This window comes from Martes martes (assembly GCF_963455335.1).
Source record: "Martes martes genome assembly, chromosome: 3".
NCBI classification, from domain to species: domain Eukaryota; kingdom Metazoa; phylum Chordata; class Mammalia; order Carnivora; family Mustelidae; genus Martes; species Martes martes.
In genome coordinates, this window is record NC_137890.1 from 131,163,201 (window position 1) to 131,183,344 (window position 20,144).

A 20,144-nucleotide genomic window follows, 5' to 3' on the forward strand; every position below is an offset into this window, starting at 1 on the left:
AAAGCACTAAGATTGGTTTTCCTACTTCAAAAAAAGAGTTGTCCTTTACTGTGACTCAGATTTTCTTTAGCAAAAATAGGAAGAAGAGAGGATAAGATAGAAAAGTTTCACAAAGAGGAAAGTGGTCTTTTTTCTCCCAAACCCAGTTCTGGTTTTCTTTTGGTATCTTCACTGGTCTTTTCAAAACGTGGCAACTTCGAGTTTTTGAAAGGCTGTTGATGAGAAGGTTGGGCCATCCCACCTCAGAGATCCCCCTCCCCCGGTCGTACCTGGCGGTGTCAGCTTATCAGAGCTGTCTGTGGGTGGTGTTTGTGAATATGTGAACTCAGGTATCTTCTCTTCAGATGTTCTGCAATGAGAATTTTTAAATTTTTTTTCTAGAAGGTTGAACAGGGGAGTAAATGTAGGGCATACCACTTCTGGTTCTGTTTATCAGAATCACTTCTGTTCTTTGAGATCCAAACTTTTGGGAATGGATAGATTCGAGGTTTATCTCATGTTTTTGCTCAGCAGCTTAGTTTTTTTTTTTTTTTTTAAGGAATTCCATATGGGTTACTGAAATATGCTGTAACTCTGACACAATTTAAATATGCAGTAGCAGGAAAATGTATGTCATAGAATATGCTTAGTTTAAACCGTGTCCGTATCTCAATTTACAGGAAGAGAGATTCTTACTGCCAACAGGGTGGAAAGTGTTGAAAGTTTGAGTTTTGACTGGATTTCAAAGAATCTCTATTGGACAGACCCTTCTTACAGGAGTATCAGTGTCATGAGGCTAGCTGATAAATCGAGACGTGCAATCATCCAGAATTTAAATAACCCACGATCAATCGTAGTTCATCCTATCGCTGGGTAAGTGTGTTCATGTTTCCTGAAGAGCTTGAAACGGTATGTCTTTTAAAGTTATGGAAAAGTGGTGCCACAGTTTTTTGGCAAGTTCAGCAAATGTAGGATAGAACTATATAAATTGAACCTTAAATTTGATCCCTTTAGCATAAGCTTATGTAATCACATTATCTCTTTGAAAACACTTTCTCCTTAGTTTCAGCTTTCCCAGTCTTCACTAAAATTTGGGTTTTTTTTCCACAATTGAAGAGGACCAACAATGTGATACAGATTCAGTAGAGAAGGATTGAATGTGCAGTGGAATTATCAGGAAAGGCTCAAATTCTTCCCCTGCTTTAATGTATTGATACAAAGCGTAGCAAAACTTGCTTAATCATTCAGTAGTTTTCAGACTAAAAAGTCTTTCAGACTACACACTGAGTTTCATGTTTAACCATTCCGTGACTGGCCGTGTCAGACAAAAACAGTTTATACTATTTTCTTTTTAGGTTCTTATCTTTCTAATTTAAATATGGTTAATAGCTAATATGTTTGTTTCCAACAAGTCTGAGCTGGGTAGTTGTAGTTGAGTGGAATTAAAAAAAAAAAAAAGAAAGAAAGAAAATGAGTAGGAATTCACGAAAGCCTGACTCATGGAGGGCACAGAGTGAGCACTTTACATAATCTTGTCTAATTCAAAAGCTGGTTTGTGAGCCAGTTAGATGACTGCCTGTTAAGCCACAGTTAGGATTCAGATTCCAGGCCTACTTTGACTACAAAACCTTTGTGTCTAAGAACTCCGTATGCTGCCTCTAGAATGTTTATTTTGTATTTAAATTTTCTCCCTGTGAAATAATGTAAGAAACATTTAAAAACTGGTGATACTATTAATAAGAAATCGTATTGCCCTGTAGAGAGTTGATTTTCTAATGAATTTATCTTAAACCAAATCTTTGGCATTTGGTTTGGAAAAGCTGTTAAATTCCTTTCCTACTGACTCTTCCATTTAAAAGAATATGAAGTCACATTTCAGAAAGTTACTTTTGGAAAAGATTCATTTTAGTTTCTAAGGCTCACGTGAAAGAGAAATTTTTTTTTTCCCCTAGATTTTTCTTTACGTCACTCCTCAGAATAACACAAACATGCCTTGGGTAGAGATTGTATGAAAGTTATGTTGGTTTGGGGGCACTCTTCATCAGAGAGGAAATCCTTTCCTGCTGCAGATTTACCAGTTCCTTGTGGAAGATGACTAAAGAGCTATCTAGTGTGTCGTAGCTATTTAACCCAGAGAGGAAAGAGAGATGAAAGTCTTTTTTCTTACCCATAGTATATCATTTCATTTGAACAACTTTGGAGTATTTAAAGTGCAACCCGGGGGTGCCTGGCTAGCTCAGTTGGTGGAGCATGTGACTCAGTCTTGGGGTTGTAAGTTCAAGCCCCATGTTGGGTATAGGGATTACTTAAAAAATAGAATCATAAAATGTAACCTGAATTATGTCTTTTTTTAAAAGAATCTACTTGATGACAGTAGTTTTAGGTCCTAGCTTTAGCACAGTGGTTCTCTCCTCTGGATGCCCATTTTAATGCCATTTGTATTTGTGACTTTGGTTGTATGTTGATAACCAAACTCTTAATTAAGAGACCCAAAAAACAAGAGTTAGATCAGTTGTATACTCAGTCTGCTTAATAGGCAGATTTTATTTTTTCTGTATAAGCCCAATAGCATATACAGAAAATGAAATTAGTTGTAGCAAGTCTCTAGAAAATCTGAGTTTGTGCTAAATCTCTCCAAGTCATGTAGTTTGTCCCAGTATTAACATGTTTGATTTATTACCTCTTTTTTTAGGTACATATTCTTCACTGACTGGTTCCGTCCTGCTAAAATTATGAGAGCGTGGAGTGATGGATCTAACATTTTGCCGATAGTAAACACTACTCTTGGATGGCCCAATGGGCTGGCCATTGATTGGGGGTAAGTAGGAATCATCCCAAATTACTGAGTTCCCACTTACTGTGACATAATTATGAAACAATATAATGGAGTAAGGAAACTGGTACTACTTGTGCTCAGATATTTTCACATCATTGAGTGGTGCTGGGAGAAGGCTATAGAATGATATAAGGATGCAAAGAACGTAAACATAGTTGGCCAACTTCTCCTGGGATGAAAACTAATGCACTGCATGAATATTCTGAGGGAATTGATAGAGGAGGCAGAATAATAGGACCTTTGAGAGGTCAGTACAGAGGAGGCAAGACCCAAATCCCATTAGAAATAGGATAGAGATTTGATGAAGTTCAAGTCATGTAATTTTCATAGAGGGCATCTTGAGGGTAGGAAATCTTTTGTGTCAATTAATCAACAAATGCATATTTACATATGTATGTACTCTGGGAGAATTTTGAAGTATAAGATAGAATTCTCAGGAAATTAATGATCTATCTAAGAATATAGGAAAAGGTATCAGGGTAAAAAAGCTTACAGACATGAAATGCCAAAGTAGTTTATAGGAGAGACAAAAGAAAGAAGTATATTTAACCTTTTAAACATGGTTTTCTTAACTTGTGGACTTAACCAGGAGAAAAATAAAATACCTAACTTGAAGATAACAATATCTTAAGTTTTCTTTTTCTTTAAAGATTTTATTAATTTATTAGAGAGAGAGAGAGAGAGAGCGCATGAGTGGGAGGGAGCGGCTGAGGGAAAGGGAGAAGCCGACTCCACACTGAGCAGGGAGACCCATCTGGGGCTCGATCCCAGGACCATGGGATCATGACCTGAGCTAAAGGCATATGCTTAACGAACTGAGCCACTCAGGCACCCCCATTTTGAGTTTTCTAAGATAATTAAAAATCACTTCGTGAAAGTACTGTGTCTGGGGGGGGCATACAACTATTATATTTTTAATGAGTATAATTTAGTTTTTAAAAACTTTGCTTAATAAGTGTTTCAACTGAACATACCATTTATGATTGCCCTCAGTGTAGAGGGTGCATTACTAGTTTCTGGATGACAGATAACTAAGTATTTTATCATTTTAGTGCTTTACGGTTGTACTGGGTAGATGCCTTTTTTGATAAAATTGAGCACAGCACCTTTGATGGTTTAGACAGAAGAAACCTGGGCCATATACAGCAGATGACTCATCCATTTGGACTTACTGTCTTTGAAGGTATGCTTTGAAGCAATGAAAATGTGTGTTCTTTTTATACTCTGCAAATTGTTGACAGTGGACTCATCCTCATTTGACAGTCTCACACTTCCAGAAAAGTTGGTTACTTTAGAATATGAAAAATGAAAATGGTGCTATTGTGTATAGACAAAACATTTGTTTTTTTGTCTAAACATTTCACTGTTAAGGTGTATTTTTCTTATAGATGCTTTTAGATAATAATTGGTAACTTACATAGGTATAGCATTTTGTAGGTGGTATGTATTATAAAGTTTAACTCCCTGAGTACTCTTATTACATAAATATCCCACAAGGAAATAGTAAACTACCGCTTTCATCATTTTTGGGAATAAAACAAGAGCGTTTGTGGTAACCTGTAATGTTTTGTTGTTTTCTATATATATGAATGTCCTCAGAATCGCTGTGGAAAAACCATTACACATATTTACCAGCTGCATAGTCACTGAATGACTCTGAAGCTTTTTAGACACATGTTGAGTAACTGACATCATTGTTACATAGAAATGTTAGAACATGGCATGTGAAAAATAGCAAAGATGTACTTGTTTTTTCATCAACCTTTCTAACAATTGACTGCTGCTAGTAACAATTGTTGGGGGCATGGAATTCTGGGAAGCTACAGCCATCAGGATCACGCTGATGTATTCTTCCCTCCTGAGTGAAGTCATGGTATTGTGGGTTGAGTTGCTGGGAGTAAGAACGTGGCTTGGCACTTGTGAAACAGGTGGTTTGTCGAGTCTTGAAAATAAGGTTTCTGTGAATGATTGAATAGCTTGTGCGTTGCACAAAAGTGCCAGGTCAAGAGGGTGAGGAGACACTAAAATCTACAATGGTTCTGTTTGACAAACCAGAATTAGTCCAGTTAGAGAAAGGCCATTTTGGGATCCACCAGGGGCCTTAACCCATGGGCTGGTTGTGTCCCTGGTTGAAACTTCCTACTCTGAAAAATCAGCCAGGTGCTTTAAAAGACTAGACACTGACTGTAAATCAAAGACTTTCTCCCACACGTATAGTGTGGAATGAATAGCTAGTAAATATTGCATGTTCCATCCTGCTGTCCGTTTATCTGTGGAGGAGGGCATGGTATTTAAAAATATTTTAAAAATGCTCTTGAAAGAGTAAGATTTTTGATGAGATGAGTCAGTTATAAATACTCATCCTTCCTCTTTATGCCTTCCCATTTATTCACTCCCTTTTCATTAATGATGTCAGACAGCCATTTGCTGTTATACCGGAACATTATAAGAATGTTAAATTTTCTCTGCTCTTGATAAAATGTTTTGGGATTGAATAAAAATGCAGTTTCAATCCCTTTTGGTTTTATCAGTATGAAAAAAAATTTGGTGTATACTCTTGAAAACAACACAGTGTTTCCCAAATAATAGTAAAAGTAGTAATGATAATAATAATAATAATAATGTTTCTCCCAACACTGCCCTCATTGTGAATTTTTTGTGGAAAATTCTTTGATTGCATAACATCACAGAAATCATCATTCTTTTGAATGAAAGGCTAGATCTGCTTGACTATCTGTGCACCGCACAGGAGTGAAAGGTTTATTGAACTTCTTATCTATTTAAGTATAGTAAGGTACCTTCTTGAGTGGTGGGACTCAGTCTAGATAAGATTTAGTAAGTCAGTGACTGATTAGTCGTTGATTAGGCCACAGATAAGGAAAACTGGTCTAATGATAAAATTTGTGGCATTTTAGGCATTTTTTTGTTAGCTGGGAATTTTAGTTAAACTATCGTTAAAGAGAAAAATTAACTGATTCTTTAAAAAATGTATACATTTACTTCCCTGCTTCAGTAGTTAGTGTAAAGTGAACATGACTAAATTTTTGAAGTTTAGAATCTTATGATGCCTCTTTCTTACCATTTTGAACTTCATGGAATATGACTATAGCCATAGGGGTAGGCACACTCCTGTGGATTATTTTACTGATCTCCAGAGCTATAGCAAAAGTTTCTTTTTGTACCAGATCTGTATTTTTCCCTTTCAACAGCTTCCTAGTAAAGTTGAGTGTAAAAAAAAAAAAAAATTAGTGTCCTCAGTGAAGACATGGGATATATAGAATAGTTGATCTGAAAGGGAGGTTAGAGATTTAGTCTATTTCCTTAGTTTTACCAAAAACAAAACAAAGCTAAACAACAAAAAACCTCACGCAGTTAAGTATTTTGCTTGTAAGCACTCAGAAGTCTAGTGCTTTAGCTGGAATAAGAACTCAGTCATATGAGGCACATTCAATGCTCTATTGAATAATGAAAATTTTATTTTTACTTATGGAAATCTAAACCTAATGGCTATTAAATGCTGTCCACATACGCCATGCACGCCTGCCTGAACTGGAAACCTGGTATCATTAAATGTATCATCTTTGCCTTGTAAAGAGTCATTCCTAGAGAGTATCAGTTCACGGAAAATGATCACAGAAACCCATTACAGATAATTATTGGAAAATCTTCTTGCATTTGCAAGAATGGTTGCAAGCCTGTTGTATTTCCCAAAAGGATTTATAAGTGAGCTGTGATGAAAATACTAACCACTGGTGTTTCTTCTTAGACTATGTGTTTTTTACTGACTGGAGACTGGGTGCTATTGTTCGCGTCAGGAAAACAGATGGTGGAGACATGAGGGTTATCCGAAGTGGCATCACTAATATAATGCATGTGAAATCATACAATGCCAACACTCAGACTGGTGAGATTGCCACGTTTTTTCACCTATTTGTATTTATTTAACATGGTGGCTTCTTTTCTCTTTAGTACTTGCGATGTAGGATAGGTTCTGATTGTTACACATTCCTGTCACCCAGATAGTTAAAGACTGTAAGACTTACAATTTCTGTTCAGCTCTGTTAACCCTAGAATTATTGTTGGGAAAACATATTTTAAGGACTTTTCTGTGTTTGTACTGAATGTTATATTTGGCATGTTGATTTCCAGAAAGAAGCTACTTCGTAGTGTTGAGTCGGAACATCGTTCTTTTCCTGTTTGTTTTCCTTCATAGACTACACCTATGATCCACCCAGTGGAAATGTACATAACTCACTATCCCCCCCTCCCCCACCCCTGGCATTGCTTTTTCAGGTTCTAACTACTGTAATCGACCCACACATCCAAATGGCGACTGCAGCCATTTCTGCTTCCCAGTGCCAAATTTCCAGCGGGTATGTGGTTGCCCGTATGGAATGAGTTTGACTTCTAATCACTTGACATGCCAGGAAGACCCATCCCGTGAACCACCCATGGAGCAGTGTGGCTCCTTTTCCTTTCCCTGTAGCAACGGCAGATGTGTGCCCAGTCACTACCGATGTGATGGAGTAGATGACTGTCATGATAACAGTGATGAGCACCTATGCGGCAAATTCAGTAAGTAACTTACACCCAGGAGATACTTTCTGTGATGAGCAGAATTCAGAAAGGTGCCCCTCTCCTTTATTTAAAGGTTGGGTTATCTCTGTGGGAAAAAAATCTTTTAGAATTTCACATTTTTAATATGTAGCCCAAGGCTTTAGGAATCTAGGTAATAAATATCATTAATAGATAATGTTATCAATGATTTCTACCATTGATTTGGACTATATTGACTAACAGGTTTTTTTTTCCCTGACTTTGCCTGTTGGATCACCAATACAGTCATGACATCTTGGCAAGCACCTCAAAAAGTCATACCAAAATAAATAGGTTATAATCTTTAGTATCTGAAAGGATAGTATTTCAGAATAGGTACTTGGAATCATGGCATTTGAAAATCTATGTGCTACATTCCCTTTCCCCCACTTTGGAGTAAAATAGGGCTGAAATGGTGGTCTTAACATTTATATTTTTCTTTAGTGGTAATCTAGTCTATAAAGTCTCCGGCCTAATGAATGCTATTGCAGAAAACAAAAGCATCCAGTTAAAATGTAAAAAAAAAAAAAAAAAAAAGGTAAAAAAGAATTGAAATCTAAGAAATTTCTATCAAGGTGAGATCAATGGTAATAATAATAACCTGGTTTTTTTTGGAGAGAGAGAAGAGGGTCAGATTTGAAAATAAAAGTGTCCACTAGCACTTTTCTGAAATTTCTAAAATTTTCTCTCTTTTGTCTGTTATCTTCCTGTTTTTGAAAGTACACATTTTTGCCTGAATATTTTATCAATTTGCATTTCTCGGATGGCACATTTTCAAGGTTCCTGCAGAAACTGTGATTAGAGGAACTAGCTTTAGAAGTAAGGGATGGGCCTCAGCTCACACCAACTAGAGATTGAATATGGGGCTGGGTCCTAAGTCTCTCAAAGCCTCAGTTTCCTCATCTTTAAAATGCAGATAATTCTACATACTTCCCAGTATTCATGTGAAAATTAAGAGAGAAAAAAAATATACGAAGCATTTAGAAAAATGCCTGGTGTATGATAATTGCTAAAGAAATGTCCGCTAGTGATGATGAGGCTGATGATGAGAAGGACTTGCACATTTCTTCCTTTTTTGAATTTTTACTTATTTGTTTGTTGGTTTGTTGGTTTATTTATTTACTTATTTATTTATTAAGATTTTATTTATTTATTTGACAGACAGAGATCACAAGTAGGCAGAGGCAGGCAGAGAGAGAGGGGGAAGCAGGCTCTCCGCTGAGCAGAGAGCTGGATGCGGGGCTCGATCCCAGGACCCTGAGATTATGACCTGAGCCGAAGGCAGAGGCTTAACCCACTGAGCCACCCAGGCACCCTTTTCCTTTTTTTTTTTTTTTTATTAAGTTCCGTTAGCCAACCTCTTCTTCTCATTTGGTATATTGCTCCCATTGAAAAAGAAGAACTGGGCCTTTACAAGCTAAGAACTCGTCTGACATAGAAACAGACGTCTTGGTGACCAGTTTATTTTCATTGTAGATAATTCCTGTTCACCTTCTGCCTTCACCTGTCGCCATGGAGAGTGCATCCCCGCACACTGGAAGTGTGACAAACAGTTCGACTGTGTGGACGGCAGTGATGAGGAGAACTGCCCCTCCCAGGCACCCACTTCCTGCCCCGCATCCTTCTTCACCTGTGATAATCACCTGTGTATCCCGAGGAGCTGGCTCTGTGACACAGATAATGATTGCTCGGATGGATCTGACGAGAAGAACTGCCGTAAGTTTGGCACAGACTTCCCTTGGTGGGTCAGCCTAGCAAACAGATTTGAACAGTCAGTAGGCCTTGCACACTTTCCTCCAAGGGTCACACGGTTTTCATGATACCGTTGTCACGTCTGTTGTATCTGTCAGTTCCCATATCAATTGGCTGTAAGATCAAAGACACTAGAAACTTAGAGTCCCCTTGAGCGTGAAGTTCTGTGGATGCAAAACAAGGAACTGGGTGTGATGTCTTAACATCCAGACACGAACTGGGAAACAGCCGCTCCACTGACTTCCCACATATTTAAGGCAAATTTGTTTTTTTCTAAATCATATAAATGATCCAGACATTTGGCTACTGGTTTTTCTTTTCATTTCATAGAGGCAAAAAGGGGATAAAATACAGAGGCATGGGAAATTTAAATTTCCATTAGAACTGTCTGCCTGCTTTTCATCTTGCTAGTTCTGATTTCTTTTAGGTTATTGTTTTTGTGTCTGTAATCATGGTTTAGGGTGGAGTTCCCTGGACGAACGTCTAGTCTTGGTTACATGACTTGGCAAGTCACTTTCCTCTGTAGCATTTGGTCTTTAAGACCTCTTTTAGCTTTCACATTCTGTGAGTCTCTATTTAACATGGCTTCATGAGGATGGGGCAGCCAGCAAGCACATCTGACTCGAAGGCTATGTCTCTTCCGCATGGTGGGACCCTGGTTTCTAGAATTAATTGTTCTGCTTAGACTTTGGATTAAATGCAGTTGTGACCTGTCTGTATACTGTGGCTGCTAGGCCTGTGGGTCATGCCAACCATGATGCCTAGTTGGGCTCCATTGCTTAGCATTGCTGTAATACTCATGAGGTGTGGTCCAGTCCAAGTTCATGATGCTCACTTTGAAAGTGTAGTCTGTTTTTCAAAGTTTAATCACAGATTCTAACTCAGACCTGTAATCTTTTTATTCCTCTTTCTAAAAAACTGTCTTGGCTTTGTGTGCTCTTGCTGGGCTGACTTTGGCATTGTGGCCAATTTGAAAGAATTTTGGACACACATACAAATGAGATGACTTGTGTATCTCCTTAGCGTTTTGCCGTTTGGCTCTAGTACGCACTGAACAAGAAATAAACTGTTAACTTGGTTTTGTTTTTGAATGACATTAGAACTTACAGAGACATGCCTGCCTAGTCAGTTTCGTTGTCCTGATCATCGCTGTATTGACCTATCTTTTGTCTGTGATGGGGACAAGGACTGCGTTGATGGATCTGATGAAGCTGGTTGTGGTAAGTAGATTGCTTTATTTTTATTCATGATGTTTAAAAATAATCTCAGTTTTTTTTTAATAATCTCAGTGTTTAATGGCTTTCTCCTTGAGCTAATTTCTAATGCTTTTTTTTTTCTCATTCTTAGTAATTAATTGCACTGCTTCTCAATTCAAATGTGCCAGTGAGGGTCGATGTATTAGTAACATGTATCATTGTGATGGTGTTTTTGACTGTGATGATCACTCTGATGAGATAGACTGTTGTAAGTACCATATATCTATCTGCATGTTTCATTTTTCTTAAAAGATTTTATTTTAGAGGGCAGGGGAGAGAGGGAGGGTGCGAGCAGGGGGAGGGGCAGAGGGAGAAGAGAGAGATTCTCAGGTAGATTCCATGCGGAGGGCAGAGCCCAGTGCGGGGGCTGGGTCTCAGGACCCTGAGATCTTGACCTCAGCTGAAATCAAGAGTCAAACCCTTAACCAACTGCACCACCGAGGTGCCCCTGCATGTTTCAGTTTTATTGGCATTGATATTACTGCAGGTTTTCCTGAATTTGGATAAACTTTGGAGGGAAGACAGCCTGAATTACAAACTATTATCAAAGGAATATGGTATTGAACACACAGTAAAGTTGACTAGGTATTTCCAAATAACAACTTATAATTTGTGAATCCAGTGGTTGTATAAATGGGCACGTTCTAATAGTTCTTAAGTAGGTTAAATATTTCTTAGATATTTTTGTTCTTACTATTAATTTTCCTAGGATATCCTAAACTAGTGGGTTTTAAGTTTTTGGGGCTTCCTATACATAAAGATGTCTTAATGGTTTCTTTTAAATCTCAGTAGAGAGATCAAATCATGGTATAGCTATGGTATGAAGTGGTATTTGATATTGACTCGAATGAATTCATTTCAGCTAGTATTTGTTGAATATCTGCTGAGATGTTCCTTAGAGTAGGGTAAGAGAAATTATGTAACATAAGAGATAACCGAAGCAAAGTATACAGTTACAAGGGCCTTAGAAATGGTACAGGTAAAATTCAGTTGAGGTCCACAGAAGAGAAATTCCTTCCAGTCCTACGATTTGAGGACTTCATGGAATATAAATCTGATGGATCTATAATCTCCATGGTCCGGAGACCTATAGTGGACGGGATATCTTATTACTCACTTTTTGTGTTAAGTAGATTTTATACTGTAAATAAATGATCTTTTGTTAGAATAATGGTGTTTTGGATCATAAAAAGTAGGTTTTTATTAATTTCTTTCTCCCTAGTCAGGAAAAAAAGTGTTTAAATCTATGAATAAAAAGAAAAGTTAAGGGGCGCCTGGGTGGCTCAGTGGGTTAAAGCCTCTGCCTTCAGCTCAGGTCATGATCTTAGCGTCCTGGAATCGAGCCCCACATCAGGCTCTCTGCTCAGCAGGGAACCTGCTTCCCCACCCTCTCTCTCTGCCTGCCTCTCTGCCAACTTGTGATCTCTGTCAAATAAATTTAAAAAAGAAAAAGAAAAAAGAAAAGTTAAATAAAATGCACAATACTTTATAGATGTGTACAGCACCCAGAAATTCATAATCACTGATTTCCTGTTTCATGTTGAAAACATGAAATTCTTCTGTGGTGGTTTGTGGTTAAACTGTCAATTGCCATTGACTTGCTGTTGCCTGCCGAGGCCCCTGGGAGGAAGCTTGGGTTTACCCCTGTGAGATAGGGAAGCAACACTTATCTCTAGGATTGCTCAGTGAATAGTGGAAAGTTTACAAGGAAGTAAGGATTTACTGTCACCTTTTGTTTACTTGATGTGTGCTGGTTTCATTGGGTATAGGTTGCTTGAGGGTAAATTAATAACATCGAAATAATATGATATTAAACAATGAATTCAGAGTAACAAATTAATGGCCGTTTAAGCTCTATTGAAATGACTGGTGATTATTTAATAAAGAGGCAGACAAATTTTATTTAAGCTGTAATTGAATGAACATTAAAAACATAGGAAACAATTTTATTTTGACTCAGGAACTTGTGAGACACATAAAGATTTCTCTTTACCCCAATGTTTGAAAACCCTATATCATTTTAGACTTTACTGTTAAATTTGTCATAATCATTATCATAAACCTACCATTGATCCAAAATCATTTCCTCTGAATCTAGGAATTATATAAAAAGGATTATGAATTAATTGCATTCACAAGCCCGTCTCCCCCATGCATTTCTCTTAGCAACTAGGCCTCCTGGGATGTGCCACCCAGATGAATTTCAGTGCCAAGCAGATGGTGTCTGCATCCCGAAGAGCTGGGAGTGTGATGGGCACCAAGACTGCGTCTCTGGATCTGATGAGCACCATGGCTGTGCCCCCAGGACGTGCCCTCCTTCTCACTTCCTGTGTGACAATGGAAACTGCATCCACAGAGATTGGCTCTGTGATGGGGACAATGACTGCAGGGATATGAGTGATGAGAAGGACTGCCCCACTCAGGCTTTTCACTGTCCCAGTTGGCAGTGGCATTGCCCTGGCCATAGCATCTGTGTGAATCTGAGTGCAGTGTGTGATGGCATCTTTGACTGCCCCAATGGGACAGATGAATCCCCACTTTGCAGTAAGTTTCCTGACCACAGTTTAATGGCCGTAAATTCATTCTGAGCACACAGTGGCCTGTTGGCCATCACCATTGTCTCAGTCACCGTGTAGCTTTAAGGAAGGGATTTCGGTTCCTCTCTGAGTTCAAATCTGTGTAGGATAAGCATCATGGAATTCAAATAAATCACCACTGGCTGCTATTTCTCATTAAATCCTTTGCACTTGGTTCTGTGTTTTTACTTAATTTTTACAAAAATGAGTCTAAATGAGGCCATTAGATTGTCAAATTAAAAAAAAAATTTTTTTTGGACTGTGGTCCTAGGGTTTTCTAACTTTAATATTTTCTAATTTCAATCAGAACTGGCCACAAAACAAATGAAGTTCGGGGATTTGTGTTTGCTGTGATTAAAATCCTGTGATTGGCATGTAATCCTAATTGCTGTCCTTTCTTTCTTTCCTTTTTAATCAATGCTCACTCTCAGATGAACCCTGGCCAGGTATGATTGCAAAATATTTTAGATTCCTATGATTTTAAATGGGTTATGTTTGTGCTGAAAATATTCTAATCATTTTGACTGACTCCCTCCTCTAGAGTGTGTTTCATATCAGGACTCTGAAAAATAACTTAGAGTATACACATGACAATGGAGGGCATTTGCATCCCAGGCATAAGACTGACTTTGTTTGGGTGGCTTCAGGCATTGCTCTTTTGGCCTGGAAAGGAAGCAGTGGTGGCATGCTGGTGGATCTGTGCCCTCTAGTGTTCCAACTGCCTTTCCCTTTTCCATTTATTCACTTTCATAGAGCTTTGAGCCCTTGCTCTTGTATGTCAAAGTCTTACCTTCCATTTCTCTGTAGGTAGAAGAATGTCAGGAAGCAAGTGGGAAGTAATTTAGGTCTCTTTGCATGCTTTCTCCATGACAGTTGTGTTTCTTGATGCCAGCAAGATTTTTCCAAGTTTCTCTGACTGCACTAAATGGAGTTATAATAGAGGGTATAGTGAAGAAAATGGTTTAAGTCCAGTGATTGTGAAGCACAGTAAGTCCTTGAGCAAATTAGAGCAGATACTGATGAGCCTATGGGACTTATTCAAGTGAGTGCTTCTCTTAGTTCTTACCTGGGTATTATGTTGAAGGTGCCAGCAGGCTGTATGACAAATGTTACAACAGACTAAACCAAAAATACAAAGATTCCTGACTTTTCTCCTTTGTGATTCTCTTTATTCTAGACCAGGATAGCTGCTTAGATTCCAATGGTGGTTGTACTCATCAGTGTGTTCAGGGCCCCTTTGGGGCTCAGTGCCTGTGTCCATCAGGATACCTTCTTGCCAATGATTCTAAGACCTGTGAAGACATAGATGAATGTGATGTCCCAGGCTTTTGTAGCCAGCATTGTTTCAATACGAGAGGTTCTTTCCGGTGCTGGTGTGATGATGAATACACAATAGACACTGACAGAAGGACTTGCAAAATTACAGGTAATGACTGAACTTGAAAGTGAACTAACTCCAGCCAGTATAACAGCACACTCCAGAATTTAAGATCAAATGTTGCGTGCAGGCGTTTGACAGTGTTGGAGTCAAATGGACTTGAATCTTGGATGGGTTATGTAACCTTAAACCTCAGTTTATTATGAGGATTAAATAAGTTAATACTCATAAAGATCTTGGCATATTTTAGAAAACAGAAGTTTAAACATAAGTAGGTGGATGATTTTCTATTATTTAAAATACTATCAATGGTTTTTGTATTATTTAAAAATGATTTCTATATCACATGAGTCAATTCGACCAATATTGATTCAGTTTCTATGATGTGAAAGTGATTATAGTATGTGTGAAGCTATTGATTTGACTGCTTCAAAAGTGACCAAACAAAGAAGGGTAAGAAAAAATAGATGGTTCCTTTCTTTTTCAAGTAGGAGTGTGGATGGTAGACAGTCCAGGGAATAAAGTTAGGGGTAACGGCTGTGTGCCCTGCTAAAACTTGGCATCATTTATTACCAAAAAGGAAGTGGAGAGGGGATATTGAGAGATAATTAAAAGTCTCTGCCACAGCTCAGTGCCTCAGGCAAAACAAAAATATTTAAGAATTAATTCCTGTTGTTAGGAAGCCTGCATTCTAGGAGGGAAGATAATATTCAAAAGTAAGTACAAAAGTAACAAATAGTAACCAGAAAAATGCAAGGATAGTTCGTTCCAGATTGATAATGAGACAAACATTACAGTATAATGCAAGGAAGAAAGCTATTTTGGAAAAAGCTTATATTAAATACTTGTGAAAATCAGCTATTAAGATAAACATGAAATGAATAAATTATTTTTATAGGGACTTCTCTTTGTTTTTCCTAGTACTATAGTTTGGAGTTAAATCTTCCTTCTGTTATCAAAAGTATTGCATCAAATATTTAAGAGGTGTTTTTTTTTAATTTTTAAATTTTTTATAAACATATAATGAATGTATTATTAGCCCCAGGGGTACAGGTCTGTGAATTGCCAGGTTTTCGCACTTCACAGCACTCACCATAGCACATACCCTCCCCAATGTCCATAACCCCACCACGCTCTCCCTACCCCCTTTCCCCTTGGCAACCCTCAGTTTGTTTTGTGAGATTAATTTATGGTTTGTCTCCCTCCTGATCCCATCTTGTTTCATTTATTCTTTTCCTACCCCCCCAGGCCCCCCACGTTGCCTCTCAAATTCCTCGTATCAGGGAGATCATCTGATAGTTGTCTTCCTCCGATGACTTATTTCGCTAAGCATAATACCCTAAGAGGTGTTTTAACTGTGGTTTCTCCCACATTCATTGACATTTTTGCATCTTCTTCTTGGACAGGATCTGAAAGCCTGTTGCTGCTTGTGGCAAGTCAGAACCAGATAATTGCTGACAATATCACCTCCCACGTTCACAGTATCTATTCAATTGTCCGGAATGGTTCTCACATTGTAGCTCTTGATTTTGATTCAGTCAGTGGTCGTGTCTTTTGGTCTGACGGAAGTCAGGGTAAAATCTGGAGTGCGTTTCAGAATGGAACAGACAGAAGAGTAGTAAGTACATTTCTGCTGATCTTCAGCCTGACTAGTCCCCCTATCTATCTTGGGTCTATTACTCTTACCCAGGAGAACAGGTCCTACCTCATCCTGGGTAGCTCTCATATTCCCCTCTGGGCTGCGTTGCACCCCAAAGGCCTAGATGTTCGTAACTCCCAATACATACGGGTATTTTAGAAAAGAATGTGGCCTCTGAAGGCAGATCTGTGATTCTGAATTCCAGGTCACATGATCCTGAGACTTCACAGTTTTTTCCCCCATAGTGGATGAGAGCAGAAGAAAATACGTGAGAGTTAGGGGTTGCTTTTCCTTAGTTTTAGTCTGGTTGTGTTTCTCGATCCATCTCCCACAGTTTGTTTCTTAACACTTGATGGTTGTGTTTCCTCAGCCCTGTAGGACTTTATTTTGTAATTGTTGGCATTTAATCAATAAGGAGATTATTTTGGCATGTGAACATTATAAAGTTCCATAGATTTGCCAGTTTAGCAAATGGATAGAGCTTTTGTTTAAATGCAGAAGGTTTAAGCAGTAGAAGTATCCTAGAGTATTCAATGCTACAAAAAGTAGTATATTTTTCTTGGAAAGCCCTACTGTTGATTTGGTGGTTAGCTACCTGGAAGACAAAATTTTCTCATCGTCATAAGCAATCATAGGAGTTCAGTTGTCTCATTGTAGATTTTCATATAATTTCAATGTTTGTATTTATTAATTATCTTTAGAATTCATTTTGTATTCATTTTTGTCTTTAGATACTTAACAGTGGTGTCACTATGACTGAAAGTATTGTGGTAGATTGGGTAGGTCGCAATCTTTACTGGACAGACTATGCTCTGGAAACAATTGAAGTATCTAAACTGGATGGTAGCCACAGGACCGTGCTGATTAGTAAGAATGTATCAAATCCAAGGGGACTAGCATTAGATCCCAGAATTAGGTAAGGCTTTTTTTTTTTTCTTTTTTGATGATATTGCTGTGACATGATTATGAGGGAAAAACAGTAGTAAACTGATGTGGCTGATATGCATACCTCAACATTTGAAATGAAACCTTGTTTAAACATCTCTGTAGAAATGGTAACCATCCAGGGGTTAATTGGTATCCTTCCTTTATCTGTTTAGTCTTCTTCATAAAATACGTAAGAGCAATTGGTTGTTCACTTGAAGAACACATGGATTCATTAGCTTGGTAATACAGTTATTGAACTGATTGTTATAGAATTATATAATTCGGTCTCCAATGAATGCACGTAATAGTATCCCATAGATGGGCCAGTTTGTAACTTTGATATCTCATTGTTATACAACAGCAACAACAAAAAGCAAGATTTTCCTGCTTGAGTTTTATGTTATTAGAGTTCCCTTTTAGGTCTTTTGGGAGGAAAGAATTTGCCTGCTGGTCAAACAAAGGGAAGGAGAAATTCTCCCATGTGCTTTGAAACCTTGGATGGCTTCCTTCCTTGAATTTACTTCAGATTCTCTAACTTAGATTCTCTTCTGTAGAATCTTGAGTTAGGCAGATGATACTCGATGGCAATGATGACTTCCTAGGTATTGTAAAGTATTACACACCAGTGAAATTTAAGATGGATCTCTGATGATGAACAAGTGACTCTCTTATCTTAAAAAATGACAGGGTAGATAAACAAGGCTAGATGGATGTTTATAGATCAGCTATTTGTGGATTATACAGAAACATGACTAGACATTGAGACATTTCATTGTCATAATGTTATACATGTTTTATGAACATTTTAGAAACACTCAGATGGCTTATGACTGCATTATGATTACAGTTTTACTTGGGGACACTCAGAGGAAATAATACGCTCTGTAGAGACTTTCTGAACTGGAGATGATTTATTTTAAGCAGCACATAAAGATGATGTTGTCTTACTTAAAGTGGCAACAATTATTTTCCAGATTGAAATATATGCTTTCCAGTTGGTAACAAATTTCATTTTGCAGTGACCATTTGATGTTCTGGTCTGACTGGGGCCACCACCCTCGTATCGAGCGAGCCAGCATGGATGGCAGTCTGCGCACTGTTATTGTCCAGGACAAGATTTTCTGGCCCAGTGGCATAACTATTGACTACCCCAACAGACTGCTCTACTTTATGGATTCCTATCTTGATTACATAGACTATTGTGATTATAATGGACAGCATCGGAGGCAGGTGATAGCCAGTGATTTGGTAAGTTGGTATAGAGGACGACTAAACTGAACCCATAAGAGTAGCTTAGTCAAAAGCACATACAGTAATAAGAAAACTAAGAAATGAATTATTGTACCTTAGACATTACCAGGTCAATCCAGGGACTGTCACCAGGAGTGAGAACCAATCCATCTTTTCTTACCAACAGAAAATAAATATTTTTATTCCAGTTCATGGTCAGATTGTGTCATGTCCAGGAAGGATTTAATCGTTTGTGTGATTTAGTTGATCCGTAGATGCTGATCTGTTGCTTCTACGGTTTAGATAAGTGTGTTAAGCAAAAATTATTAATTTCATATTTAAATTCCTCAATTAAATCATAGCCTGTTACATATTTCATATCTTTCGTTGGAGTATAATTGTTGTACAATGCTGTATTGGTTTCAGGTGTACAACTTATTGATTAGACAATTCTGTATGGTAATTGATTTTTATTCAGAAAATTCCAGTGAATTTACTTTCACAAGTTAAATGGGAAAATACAGAAAACATGTATTTTACCAAAGAGCTGTTCCTGACTTCTATTTAAAGTTGTCATTGTTGGGGTGCCTGGGTGGCTTAGACAATTAAGGTCTGACTCTTGATTCAGCTCAGGTCATGATCTCAGGGTCCTGAGATCAAGGCCCACATCGGGATCTGTGCTCAGCATGAGTCTGTTTGGGTTTCTCTCTCCCCTTTCCATCTGCCCCTTCCCCTGATCATGCTCTTTCTGTCTCTTAAGATAAATAAGTCTAAAAAAGTAATAAAAAATAATACAGTTGTCATTGTTGATAGTTCTGTGGCTTTAAGAGACCCTATCATATTGATGTGAATCTGTGACTGGCAGAGATAGCACTGGATAAACAGTGGTGATCATGGGCTGGGGGCTGAGGCTTGGGAGTAGGGAATCCCGATAAGTCATCTTACTTTCTGGACTAAAATGTTGCATTTGTTCATAAATTGGATGCCCAGAGTAATTACCAGAGTAAAAAGGAAGACTAAATGACACACACAGATGAAACAGTTTTGGGTGATACAATGGGATATATATAGGTCAAGCAGTGCATTTTTTAATGTCTCTTGCACAATGGCTTCCCCATGTCTTTATTAAATAATCAAATGCTAAAGGAAACCATGTTCTTGGACAGATACCCTTTTCCTTTTGTATATTAGTCACCTTGTTTTTTATTTCTGGGTGAAGTCTCATTGTTCTCTTTGGCTTCACAGATTCTGCGACATCCCTATGCCCTCACTCTCTTCGAAGATTCCGTGTACTGGACTGACCGCTCAACTTACCAGGTTGTTCAAGCCAATAAGTGGCATGGTGGGAACCAGTCAGTCATAATTCGTAATATTCAGCAGCCCCTTGGGGTTGTTGCAGTCCATCCTGTGAAACAACCAGAAGGTAAGTGGTATAGAGACACATGCCTGGGATTAGCTTGGAAAACACATGTGCTGGGAATGCTGAGTGTACAGTGTTTGCAGACCTGTTTGTTTGGGCAATACATCTTCCTTTCCTCTTTACCAACCACCCCAGTCCTAACCTTTCCATTACTTTTATTTACCATGGTAGACAAAAATCTTGTGTGTAACAACAGCAGATTGAAATTGTGTCCTTTTATTCAGCAGTTGGCTTCTGTCTCTGGGACAGTCTCGGAATCCCCATTTCCTTGGCCGACAACTGGAACACAGACCAAATAGTCTCTTAGATCCTTTTCTTGCTACTGCTCTGTGGTTTAGAGCAGCTTATTCTTAGGACTTGTTTATTATGGCACCGGTGTCCTGAAGGTTCCGTGCTGCAGCTTCCCCAAGTCATCCTAGGTGTAGGGTGTCCATGGCTGGGTGACTTACATGAACATTTGGCATTGGTAGTGTTCTTTCTGGTGGGAAGAGGGATAAATTGCTTAATCCTCACTTAATCTTCTCTCTTAAAAAAAACAGACAAGAAACCCCCCCT

The 20,144-nt window shown here is 38.3% G+C and overlaps 1 protein-coding gene across 1 annotated transcript in view; it reads left to right on the top strand.

The window, feature by feature from the left end:
• LRP2 (LDL receptor related protein 2) overlaps positions 1-20,144 on the top strand; it is a gene marked incomplete at its 5' end in the record, with an annotated part of 198,609 nt that overhangs the window by 88,340 nt on the left and 90,125 nt on the right. Inside the window, 14 exons of the mRNA XM_080799264.1 lie at positions 660-852; positions 2,672-2,797; positions 3,868-3,998; positions 6,582-6,719; positions 7,109-7,390; positions 8,888-9,127; positions 10,264-10,383; positions 10,511-10,627; positions 12,586-12,963; positions 14,173-14,421; positions 15,780-15,991; positions 16,744-16,928; positions 17,959-18,187; positions 19,415-19,592. Coding sequence (XP_080655390.1) covers positions 660-852; positions 2,672-2,797; positions 3,868-3,998; positions 6,582-6,719; positions 7,109-7,390; positions 8,888-9,127; positions 10,264-10,383; positions 10,511-10,627; positions 12,586-12,963; positions 14,173-14,421; positions 15,780-15,991; positions 16,744-16,928; positions 17,959-18,187; positions 19,415-19,592 — 2,778 coding nt within the window. The remainder of the gene's footprint in view (positions 1-659; positions 853-2,671; positions 2,798-3,867; positions 3,999-6,581; positions 6,720-7,108; positions 7,391-8,887; positions 9,128-10,263; positions 10,384-10,510; positions 10,628-12,585; positions 12,964-14,172; positions 14,422-15,779; positions 15,992-16,743; positions 16,929-17,958; positions 18,188-19,414; positions 19,593-20,144) is intronic.